At 41.1% G+C, this 12,996-nt stretch overlaps 1 protein-coding gene across 1 annotated transcript in view; it reads right to left on the bottom strand.

The window, feature by feature from the left end:
- LOC124115263 (mitochondrial import receptor subunit TOM70-like) overlaps positions 1-6,423 on the bottom strand; it is a 28,729-nt gene extending 22,306 nt beyond the window's left edge. The window contains exons 1-2 of the mRNA XM_046476193.2: positions 6,208-6,423; positions 1,278-1,451 (exon numbers count right to left, since the gene is read on the bottom strand). Coding sequence (XP_046332149.2) covers positions 1,278-1,451; positions 6,208-6,405 — 372 coding nt within the window. The 5' untranslated portion in view covers positions 6,406-6,423. The remainder of the gene's footprint in view (positions 1-1,277; positions 1,452-6,207) is intronic.
- Between the last annotated feature and the right edge of the window lie 6,573 nt (positions 6,424-12,996).

The raw sequence follows: 12,996 nt of genomic DNA, 5'->3' as shown, positions 1-12,996 counted from the left end.
AGATATTTTAACCAAATGTTCAGGGGTAGAGTAAATTATATGTTATATCTGACACACTAATAACATGCCTTTCTTTATTTCTGGTGAATGTGAATTTGGTTTGAAAGTTCGTATACTTAACCTGACACTAATTATTGTCCTATCAACATGATAAACATTGTCAAGGACAATACTACAAACTACAAAACTATAAAAAGCTGCGAGAGACGTTGGAAGAAAACCATTTCTAAGGCAGGCCGGGGTCTGAATGAGTTATGAGGCAGGTGGCAAGCAGGATCCAAAGTAGAGGAGTGAGTGAGTGAGTGAGTTGGGTTTAACGCCGCTTTTAACATTATTCCAGTTATATCACAGCGTGTCAGCTTAAAGTGGGAGGAAAGCCCGGAGTGATGCAGGTCTGAGACGTTTACCACTTTGGTGATACCCACGAGCACGGGTATGGTGCTGACAAACCTAGAAACATAATCGGGGTGAACCAGGATTCGAACCCACAATCATAGCTTTCTGGCGTGTCCAGGGGACGCTACTCTGCACAGCGAATCGCGGTGCCTTAGACAACTGGGTCATCCGTGCCCCCATCCAAAGTAGAGGAGAAACCGAGAGGCTAGATTCCATCTCCCGATAGACCAACTTCAGATAGGCCAACTAACTCTTGTAGAGTTTGCTGATGAGACTGCCTGTGTACTTTCCATTCAGACTAAACTTTGTACATGACTTCAAATATAGCCAATTTGGCAAAGTGTGCCTGATTATTTTTGAGACACTCCACCTATCTCCTGATTGTTCCCTTCTAAGAAAACATTGGTCAAAACCGTTTCTAGTCTCTCTAGAGCGATCTTTTTCCCCTAGAATTTAGACTCAAGTAAAGCAAAGGTCGCTCTCAAGACATCTCCCCCTGTGGATCAATGAAAACAGTACAAAGAGTGCCAGCTATTAAAGAATACTCTGATTCAACAGAATGTTTACTTGAACTCAACATTAGCGTTCTTGTTGTCAGTGCATTATTTCCTTCTCTACATTATAGTTTGTTTGTTTTTTGTTTAACGCTGCACTCAGCAATATTCCAGCTATATGACAAGGGTCTGTAAATAATTGAGTCTGGACCAGACAATCCAGTGATTGACATCATGAGCATCGATCCACACATTTGGGATACGATGACATGCATCAAACAAGTCAGCGAGCCTGACCACCGATTAGTCGCTTCTTACGACAAGCATAGTCGCCTTTTACAACAAGCATGGGTTGCTGAAGTACCTCCATCATATTACAGAACCTACCAGTTGTTCAAAGGCTGCTGCTCTGTTCTGATGGAATGTGGCGATATCTCCAGAGTGTTCCCGTGGGCACAGGTTGATGGCCTCTGTGTAGCAGGAGATGGCGGCGTTGTATTGGCCATTCTTGAAGAAAACATTCCCTTCCTTCTTGGATTCCTGAGCTTGTTCTTGTAGTGACTGTAACACACAATCATGACAATAACCATATACCTCTTTGAGTGTAACACACAATTATGACAATACCATATATATACCACCTTCCCTGTAACACACAATCATGACAATACCATATACCATCCTGACTGTAAGACACAATCATGACAATAACCATATACCACCTTGACTGTAACACACAATCATGACAATACCATATACCCCCCTGACTGTAACACACAATCATGACAATAACCATATCCCTCTTAGTCTTAGACTGTAACACACAATCATGACAATAACCATATACCACCCACACTGTAACACACAATCATGACAATAACCATATACCACCCACACTGTAACACACAATCATGACAATAACCATATACCACCCTGAATGTAACACACAATCATGACAATACCATATCCCTCTTAAACTGTAACACACAATCATGACAATAACCATATACCACCCACACTGTAACACACAATCATGACAATAACCATATACCACCCACACTGTAACACACAATCATGACAATAACCATATACCACTTTGACTGTAAGACACAATCATGACAATAACCATATCCCTCTTTGACTGTAAGACACAATCATGACAATAACCATACCCCTCTTTGACTGTAAGACACAATCATGACAATAACCATATCCCTCTTTGACTGTAAGACACAATCATGACAATAACCATATCCCTCTTTGACTGAACACACAATCATGACAATAACCATATACTTCTTTGACTGAACACACAATCATGACAATAACCATATCCCTCTTTGACTGAACACACAATCATGACAATAACCATATACTTCTTTGACTGAACACACAATCATGACAATAACCATATACTTCTTTGACTGAACACACAATCATGACAATAACCATATACCTCTTTGACTGTAACACACAATCATGACAATAACCATATACTTCTTTAACTGAACACACAATCATGACAATAACCACATACCTCTTTGCCTGTAACACACAATCATGACAATAACCATATACCTCTTTGCCTGTAACACACAATCATGACAATAACCACATACCTCTTTGCCTGTAACACACAATCATGACAATAACCACATACCTCTTTGCCTGTAACACACAATCATGACAATAACCATACCCCTCTTTGACTGTAAGACACAATCATGACAATAACCATATCCCTCTTTGACTGTAAGACACAATCATGACAATAACCATATCCCTCTTTGACTGAACACACAATCATGACAATAACCATATACTTCTTTGACTGAACACACAATCATGACAATAACCATATCCCTCTTTGACTGAACACACAATCATGACAATAACCATATACTTCTTTGACTGAACACACAATCATGACAATAACCATATACTTCTTTGACTGAACACACAATCATGACAATAACCATATACCTCTTTGACTGTAACACACAATCATGACAATAACCATATACTTCTTTAACTGAACACACAATCATGACAATAACCACATACCTCTTTGCCTGTAACACACAATCATGACAATAACCATATACCTCTTTGCCTGTAACACACAATCATGACAATAACCACATACCTCTTTGCCTGTAACACACAATCATGACAATAACCACATACCTCTTTGCCTGTAACACACAATCATGACAATAACCACATACCTCTTTGCCTGTAACACACAATCATGACAATAACCATATACCTCTTTGCCTGTAAACACACAATCATGACAATAACCACATACCTCTTTGCCTGTAACACACAATCATGACAATAACCACATACCTCTTTGCCTGTAACACACAATCATGACAATAACCATATACCTCTTTGCCTGTAACACACAATCATGACAACAACCATATACCTCTTTGACTGTAACACACCATCATGACAATAACCTTATACCTCTTTGACTGTAACCATGGTAACACACCATCATGACAATAACCATATACCTCTTTGCCTGTAACACACAATCATGATAATAACCATATGCCTCTTTGACTGTAACACACAATCATGACAACAACCATATACCTCTTTGACTGTAACACACAATCATGACAATAACCATATACCTCTTTGCCTGTAACACACAATCATGACAATAACCATATACCTCTTTGCCTGTAACACACAATCATGACAATAACCATATCCCTCTTTGACTGTAACACACAATCATGACAATAACCATATACAACCCTGAATGCAAGACACAATCATTTAACCATTTCACAAAACACAAATGTCTAAAAGATTGTAAATTGTTTTTTTTCAAATTTCCATATTACACAAACACATCATATAATTATTTGGAATGATTTAATTAATACAAAACCCTCAAATAAAGACTTTGGTATACCCAATTCAACTTTCACATGTTTCGAACGGATTTTTGATTGGGATGTTTAAATTACTGGTATGCAGTGAAGTTGATGTAAAATGGAAATTTCTACCAGAGTTGTGCACAAAAAGTGATTTCTGCAAGAAAGGTACATTTCTGCACTGAGTTGAAATTTCAGCAAAATATTCCGCAACCGTGGCTTGAATCTGAAACTGGAATACGCGACCTTCTTGTATCATGTGAGTGAGCGATTATGGTTTTACTCCGCTTTTAGCAATATTCCAGCAATAAGACGGCGGTCTGTAAATAATCGAGTCTCGACCAGACAATCCAGTGAGTGAGTGAGTATGGTTTTACACCGCTTTTAGCAATATTCCAGCAATATCAAGGCAGGGGTCACCAGAAATGGGCTTCACTAATTGAACCCATGTCGGGAACCGAACCCGGGTCTTCGGCGTGATAAGCGAACACTTTAACCACTAGGCTACCCGACCGCCCCTTGTATCATGTGAAACCCTGATCTCCTTTCATTGATCATGACGATCATGTTGCATTCACAAAATATTTCAATTCTAATGATATAATACCCTGCAATAACATTATGGGGGCAGCCGGGTAGCCTCGTGGTTAAAGCGTCAGCTCATTATGCCGAAGACCCGAGTTCGATTCCCAACATGGGTACAACATGTGAAGACCATTTCTGGTGTCCCCCGCCCTGATATTGCTTGAATATTGCTAAAAGTGACGGAAAGCCAAACTTTCCCACTCATACATAACGTACTACTCAAAGCACAAGCACATTTCGCAAATAAATACTTGAACAAGAACCAGGCAAACCGGTGACTGAAAACATGAGCAATGATTCACACGATTATGGTTGGCTTGTTTGTTGTATAACGCCTCACTCGGCAATATTCCAGCTATATGACGGCGGTCTGTAAATAATCGAGTCTGGACCAGACAATCCAGTGATTGATATTATGAGCATCGATCCACTCAATAGGGATTCGATGACATGCATCAACCAAGTCAGCGAGCCTGACCACCTGATCCAGTTAGTCGCCTCTTACGACAAGCATAGTCGACCAGACATTCCAGTGATTGATATCATGAGCATCGATCCATGCAGTACGGCCACATGATTATGGAATTGAAGACACAACATCAGCCAAGTCAAAGAGAATGACTACCTGATTCCGATTATCTTCAGCTCTTATGACAAGTGCAACATGTGAACAGGAATTTCCAAGGGGCGTAGCTAACACAACAACAGCCTGGGGGTACTTTCGTCTTTCCCAGACAAATGCCCAGTGGACAGGACACACAATCAGACAAGTCACACATTGTAATTTTATGCAGTCTGTGCAAAAACTTTGTAACTTCACTAATGTAACGAAATATAAAATTTGTCACATCTGACCACTTCCTAAATGGCATTGTGTTCATTGATGTCACTAAAATAATATTGCATCACAATGCTTGCAGATCATTGTCACTTCATAAAAACTGAACCTATCTTCTTCAAGTAATCAAGAATGCATAAATTTGTTAAGAGTGGCGAGATACCTCATCATTTTATCAAATTCACAGCTTACCCCAAGGATAGGAAAGGGGTACTTAACCCTTATGATGATAATGGGGTGCATAACTGGAAAGGGGATTCAAAGGCTAACCTACCCTAACCATAACACAACTAAACTAAGTAAGGATAAGACTGACTGACTGAGATTGGCTTTACGCCGCTTTTAGCAATATTCCAGCAATATCACGGCGGGGGACACCAGAAATGGGCTTCACACATTGTACCCATGTCGGGAATCGAACCCTGGTCTTCGGCGTGACGAGCGAACGCTTTAACCACTAGGCTACCCGACCGCCCCAGTAAGGATAAGAACTAGATTACAATCAGGAGTGATGTTTCTGTATAGCTTCTATCACCGTTATGAATCAAGTAATATACAAAGTCTGGATGAGAGGCATTTAACTGTAAAAACACTTCCTCATTTGTACAGGCCTATAGAGTCTATATATATAAGTCCCTCTCATCCTGTCACTAAAACGTCACTCATTATTGTAAAAAAAGAAGTTGTTCATCCCGATATTTTATCCTCACTTAGCATTCTTAGTACTCCAACCTCTAAATACCTCTCAACATGCTCAAGGCAAACGACCTAATCGTATAGATACATCTAAACTATCAAATCGGTTGAAACTAGGCCATATATCCTATGCTATAGGTCTCTAGCATAATCACTGTGGCGTGCACATGCACTGCGTTGTACAAAATATGAAGCGTTTTGGAGACATAAATGGCATACAGCTTGACTCGGGGGGAACAATCTAGGAAATTAACCAGAGAGTTATTTATAACCATGGGGATTTACGCCATTCCCATTTTACCTTCGGTTTAGCAGACGGCTTGTTGCTGGCATTTTGGTTAGAATCGACAATGTCGATCTTATCGACCTTGACCTCTCCTTTCCTTCTCATATAATACCAAAGTCCGGCGACCCCTAGAGCTCCAACACCCACAACTAATCCAAGCTGCCATTTATTCCAACCCTCGGTCATATCATTCAATTTCACGGCGGACGCCATGCTTGTATCGTCACGAGCCTCCCGAGAAACAGCGAGAGGACGGGTATATGTAAAAGATGAAACTGAGTGAATGTTCTGAAACGGAAGGAGTTCTTCACGGATTTTTATTGCTTTCAAAGAAATCTACAACAGATATATTACCTTATATTTTAAACTAGTTCATATATCAAATAACATAAACATATTGAATTCTTCATTGGATTGCGCAACAGTGATTATGACGTCATAATCGGACTCTAAAATCAAATCTAGAATTTACCGTCCAAAAATGCCCGTAGGGTTGAATCAAAGTCTGAAATATCAGTCACTGCTCTAAATTAAATTAGTTACCGACCGATGGAGCTTGAATGGTGATGGTGAACCTCACTCGTTCCTTCATACACATAATTTTAAACCTTCAAAATTTCATAACGTGACTGAATTAGTATCAGTGATTTATTGAAATAACGTTGTTTTTGGTTATTTATCAGTCATTTCATGGATATTGTTATAGTGCAAACCATTTCAATATCTTTATTTAAAATAGTGCAAACCATTTCAATACTTTTATTTTACATTTCATTTATCTAAATACCTAACTGGTTCAATATGTTTCCAAGTGCACCGAAATTCTATGCCCTTTGTCTGTTTAATATATTCAGCAAACATTCGGCGTATCCCCTCTTATCATAAGCTCCTCCAGCGCTATGTATAAATTTCAATTAACACCTCCTTACGTCGCAGGTTCTTACGTGTATATATATATATATATATATATATATATATATATATATATATATATATATATACATACACGTGGGACAATGACCTTGCCACACGTTACGTAATACCTCGCTCTACAAAACCCGACTGACATGGTCAGTCAGGGAACAGCCAGAGTGAGTGAGTGAGTGAGTATGGTTTTACGCCGCTTTTAGCAATATTCCAGCAATATCACGGCGGGGGACACCAGAAATGGGCTTCACACATTGTACCCATGTCGGGAATCGAACCCGGGTCTTCGGCGTGACGAGCGAACGCTTTAACCACTAGGCTACCCGACCGCCCCAATCATGTGTGTATGTGGGGAAAGCCTAGCTAGTGGTTAAAGTGTTCGCTCGTCGCGCTGAAGGCCCTGGTTCGATTCCCCTTATGGGTACAATGTTTGGAGCCCAGTTCTGGTGTCTCTACTCCGCCATATTGCTCACTCATGATAAATCACTCACCCATCCACCCACCCACTCACTCACTCACTCACTCACCTCTCATCCATGGGCTAAACTGTTTCCCAGATCACAAGAGCCGAATGAATTAGTTGGTTGGCTTCTTTGTGATGCCACTCACTCACTCACCCACTCACTCACTCACCCACCCACCCATCCACTCTCTCACTCACTCACTCTAATCCATGGGCTAAACTGTTTCCCAGATCACAAGAGCCGACTGAATTAGTTGGTTGGCTTCTTAGCGATGCCTGTCACTCACTCACTCACTCACTCACTCACTCACTCACTCACCTCTAATCCATGGGCTAAACTGTTTCCCAGATCACAAGAGCCGACTGAATTAGTTGGTTGGCTTCTTTGTGATGCCACTCACTCACTCACCCACTCACTCACTCACCCACCCTCTCTCTCACTCACTCACTCTAATCCATGGGCTAAACTGTTTCCCAGATCACAAGAGCCGACTGAATTAGTTGGTTGGCTTCTTAGCGATGCCTGCCACTCACTCACTCACTCACTCACTCACTCTCTCACTCACTCACTCACCTCTAATCCATGGGCTAAACTGTTTCCCAGATCACAAGAGCCGACTGAATTAGTTGGTTGGCTTCTTAGCGATGCCTGCCACTCACTCACTCACTCACTCACTCACTCACTCTCTCACTCACTCACTCACCTCTAATCCATGGGCTAAACTGTTTCCCAGATCACAAGAGCCGACTGAATTAGTTGGTTGGCTTCTTAGCGATGCCTGCCACTCACTCACTCACTCACTCACTCTCTCACTCACTCACTCACTCTAATCCATGGGCTAAACTGTTTCCCAGATCACAAGAGCCGACTGAATTAGTTGGTTGGCTTCTTTGTCTGGCCTGCAGAATAATATGTGTGTTATTGTATTTTAATGACGTGGACGTTTGTCGACTCTTCGTACTATCAGCCACTAGTTTGGCCAAGAGTCGATCATATAAACATGTTGCTATGATACATGTCTACATTATTGCTGACAGCACTAGTCTGTTCATATAATAATCAACGTAGAAACACATTCATTCCACAATATAACCTTAAACATCCTACTCGTCAGACATTAATTGAACTTATGTCCTCTACAACACATTCAGATCTTGCTTTGTATCTGATGAGAAATGTATGAAAATCAAATTTTAAAAAATGCCAAAAAACAAACATAATTATGTATTATGTATTACGTCACGTACCATGGAATAATTGTATATCAATTGTTTAAGATCCACAAATAAATTAGATATACATGTTTTATACTCTGGGCCAAGATATTCAAATAAAGAATCTTGACTCTTGACTGCATTTACAACCTCTAGTATTTCGTATGTAATTGGAGACGTAGTTTTAATCTATGAACCACAAAGCTGACAATAGAAATTGTCCAAACGGTTACACGACGATTCAAGGTTGGTAAATGAAAACTGTATTGGGGAGGAGAAATATTTAGTTCTGGAAAGATTAGCTATCATGCATAACGTTGTGTTCTATTTCATAAACGTTCACGTGATGTTCGCAACAGCAATGATACAATATTCAATAAGGCTGAAACTATTCAGAACTTTTGAAGTGTTAATTAAAATCTTCTGTAAACAAACTAAACTCATATAACCCCAAATCCACAGAACCAACCCATCCAACCCGCTCAGCACGACGATGAAGCACCCCTAAAATATTTTCTTGTTGTAAGGCATTAATGACCAAGACATGTCTCCAGCAAAGGTGAGGTGAGGTGAAATTGGGATTATTGCACTTATATAGCGACGTGCATGCACGTGTGTGTGTGCCTGCTTCTACTAGTCCGGACTGATGCCGATATTATATCCAGCTCACTGAGATACCATGCCGCAGTTTAACATGAATACCCCACTCAGACACAGTATACTGACTCCGAGCCTACCAGTCCTTGTTTTAGCCCCGTAATGCCGAGCGCCAGACAGGGTAACAACAAGTTCCATCTTTTAACATCTTTTGGTAGGACGCAGCCGGGATCGAACTCCTGACCTTCCGCTCTCCGGGCGGACGCTCTACCACAAGATCACGGAGGCGGTCTCCAGCAAAGACACTTCAATGTGTCTGATTAACAACAAGTGCTTTTGTACAAGGGAGATAATTCCAGATAGTTTAATATTCCAATCAACCTGACAATCTTGTCAAGTCAACCTGCATAAGCATTCTATGACACATGTTACAGTAGGTCACTAGGAGTTCTCTTGCACTGACATACTAACTAGCCGATCCGTCTACAACTATCACACCCTGGTGTGATCTGCCTTATCTGTACAGATCTTCCCGATCATGCAATGTGACGCGGACCCTGTTAGTGTAAGGATGTGGGAAATAGATGGCGATTTGAAGAAGTCAGTTACCAACTGACTGGTGTAAGGGAGACTACTCTTGTCAGCTTCTCTCATAAAGCCGGAAGCTGAAATGCGAGCCTCTGTTGATTGCTTGAGCTGTTCGGCGCGTTACCAAAGTTACAGAGGATAGCCATTTGTGGAAATATCCCCTTTTACCCCGTCCCGAGATAGGAGAAACATGATATTGTAACAATTAACTGCCAGCTTATATTGAAAAATAAAAGTGCAAAAGATATTCTGCGACTTGGTCTTATATTGAAGTTGCAAAACTTATGGAACACCCCTCGTACATGCATTTAACTTAAAACAATAAGATATTTCTTAAGTAACAATCAAATCCTTTTTACCTGTACCCCACTGCGGCCTGTAACCCACTGCTAGCTGTATCCCACTGTTACCTTTTACCTGTACCCCACTGTTACCCGTTCCCCACAGTTACCTGTACCCTACTGTGACCTGTTACCTGTACCCCACTGTTAGCTGTACCCCAATGTTACCTGTTACCTGGTACCTGTACCCCACTGTTACCTGTACCCCATTGTTACCTGTACCCCAATGTTAGCTGTACCACACTGTTACCTGTACCCCACTGTAACCTGTACCCCACTTTTCCCGTACCAAACTGTAACATGTACCCCATTGTTACCTGTACCCCAATGTTAGCTGTACCACACTGTTACCTGTACCTCACTTTTCCCGTACCCCACTGGTACATGTACCCCATTGTTACCTGTACCCCAATGTTAGCTGTACCACACTGTTACCTTTACCCCACTTCTCCCGTACTACACTGTAACATGTACCCCATTGTTACCTGTACCCCAATGTTAGCTGTACCACACTGTTACCTGTACCCCACTGTAACCTGTACCCCACTTTTCCCGTACCACACTGTAACATGTACCCCATTGTTACCTGTACCCCATTGTTACCTGTACCCCAATGTTAGCTGTACCACACTGTTACATGTACCCCACTTTTCCCGTACCACACTGTAACATGTACCCCACTGGTACATGTACCCCACTGTTACCTGTACCCCACTTTTCCCGTACCCCACTGTAACATGTACCCCACTGTTACCTGTACCCCATTGTTACCTGTACCCCAATGTTAGCTGTACCACACTGTTACCTGTACCCCACTGTTACCTGTACCCCACTTTTCCCGTACCCCACTGTAACATGTACCCCACTGGTACATGTACCCCATTGTTACCTGTACCCCAATGTTAGCTGTACCACACTGTTACCTGTACCCCACTTTTCCCGTACCCCACTGTAACATGTACCCCACTGGTACATGTACCCCATTGTTACCTGTACCCCAATGTTAGCTGTACCACACTGTTACCTGTACCCCACTGTTACCTGTACCCCACTTTTCCCGTACCACACTGTAACATGTACCCATTGTTACCTGTACCCCAATGTTACACATGTACCCCACTTTTACCTGTACTCCACTGTCACCTCTACCCAGCTGTTACTTGCAGGCCACTGTTATCGATGCAAGTCAGCCAGACCACTCGATCCAGTTAGGAGTTAACGTTGCTTCTTATAGTCTTCATACTAAACACTTATACATGGAATATTGGTGATCACAGTCACGGTTTTGTTTCTAAGTAAGTGTTAATACCTTTGTGGTACATATCCATTTCCCTGTCACATATAACTACAATGGAGGCAACAAAGTCCTGATTTATTGTATCAGTTTAGAAAAGAGAGTTACATGTTCATTGACATCGTTCATTGAATTTGCAGTCCTCGGTTGGTCAATCGGGACGTCATTAAATGGACATATGTTCAACATGAAGGCAACTTCTATTTCAAAGGCAAAGATTTCATTTATCAGTTTAGAAAAGAGAGTTACATGTTCAGTGACATCGTTCACAGCTGAGTCAAAAGGCATTTTAACTGCTCTAGAATATAATAGTTTGTTTATGAACAACGTCCAATACATCTGTATACATTCACCCAAGTCAAACAGACCACTCGATCCAGTTAGTAGTTAACGTTACTTCTTATAGTCTTCATACGTAACACTTATTCATGGAATATTGGTGAGCAAAGTCACGGTTTTGTTTCTAAGCAGGCGTTAATACCTTAGCGGTACATATTCATTCCCGTGTCACACACAAATACAATGGAGGAAACAAAATCCTGATTTATCGTATCAGTTTAGAAAAGAGATTTGCATGTTCAGTGACATCGTTCATTGAATTTTTCGCACTACAAAGTTTCAACTTTCTTTGGAAATTTTCTTTGGGCTTGGAGTAAGAAAAAGATTCATACTTGTGTTCTCAATTTGTTATATCTTCTGACAGCTGTAGGCTAGTTGGCAAAGATGTAGATCGCTATCATCACATGTCTTTTGTTTCAACATGACTGTATTTCATTTTCTTTAGATTTAAGATATTCCTTGCTGACATCGCATATTTGAATATTTAGACAGGAAATACCGAAAGAGTTTCTAATTTCATCCTTAGTTTCAAAGGAAGAAATTTGCCCTATCTTATCAAAGAGGCAGATTTATTGTCCTGAATCACTGCCTTGGAGATGTGTGTGATGAATGATGAATGGGGTACAAATGATTGTGAGACTAAGAAAACCCCGAAACTTTGCTCAAAGTCATCTTGATTTTGTCTCTTAACAGGTAACAATGGGATACAGGTAAAAATGGGGTACATGTAACATTGGGCTACAGGTAACAATGGGGTACATGTAACAGTGTGATATAGGTAAAAGTGGGGTACAGGTAACAGTGGGGTACAGGTAAGAGTCGGGTACAGGCACCAATATGGTACAGGTTACACTGGGGCACAGGTAACAGTAGCGTACAGGTTAAAGTGGGGTACAGGTAGCATGTACCACTTGGGTACGAGTAAATATGAGGTACAGCTAGCAATTGAAGTCAGGTAACAGTGGGGTACAGGTAACAGGGGGGTACAGGTAACTGTGGGGTACAGCTAACATTGGGGTACAGGTAACAATGGGATGTAG

This window comes from Haliotis rufescens, unplaced genomic scaffold, assembly GCF_023055435.1.
Source record: "Haliotis rufescens isolate VD_foot unplaced genomic scaffold, xgHalRufe1.0.p SCAF_53, whole genome shotgun sequence".
NCBI lineage: Eukaryota > Metazoa > Mollusca > Gastropoda > Lepetellida > Haliotidae > Haliotis > Haliotis rufescens.
The sequence above is the reverse complement of the archived record's forward strand: the minus strand, read 5'-3'. Positions and strand labels throughout refer to the sequence as shown.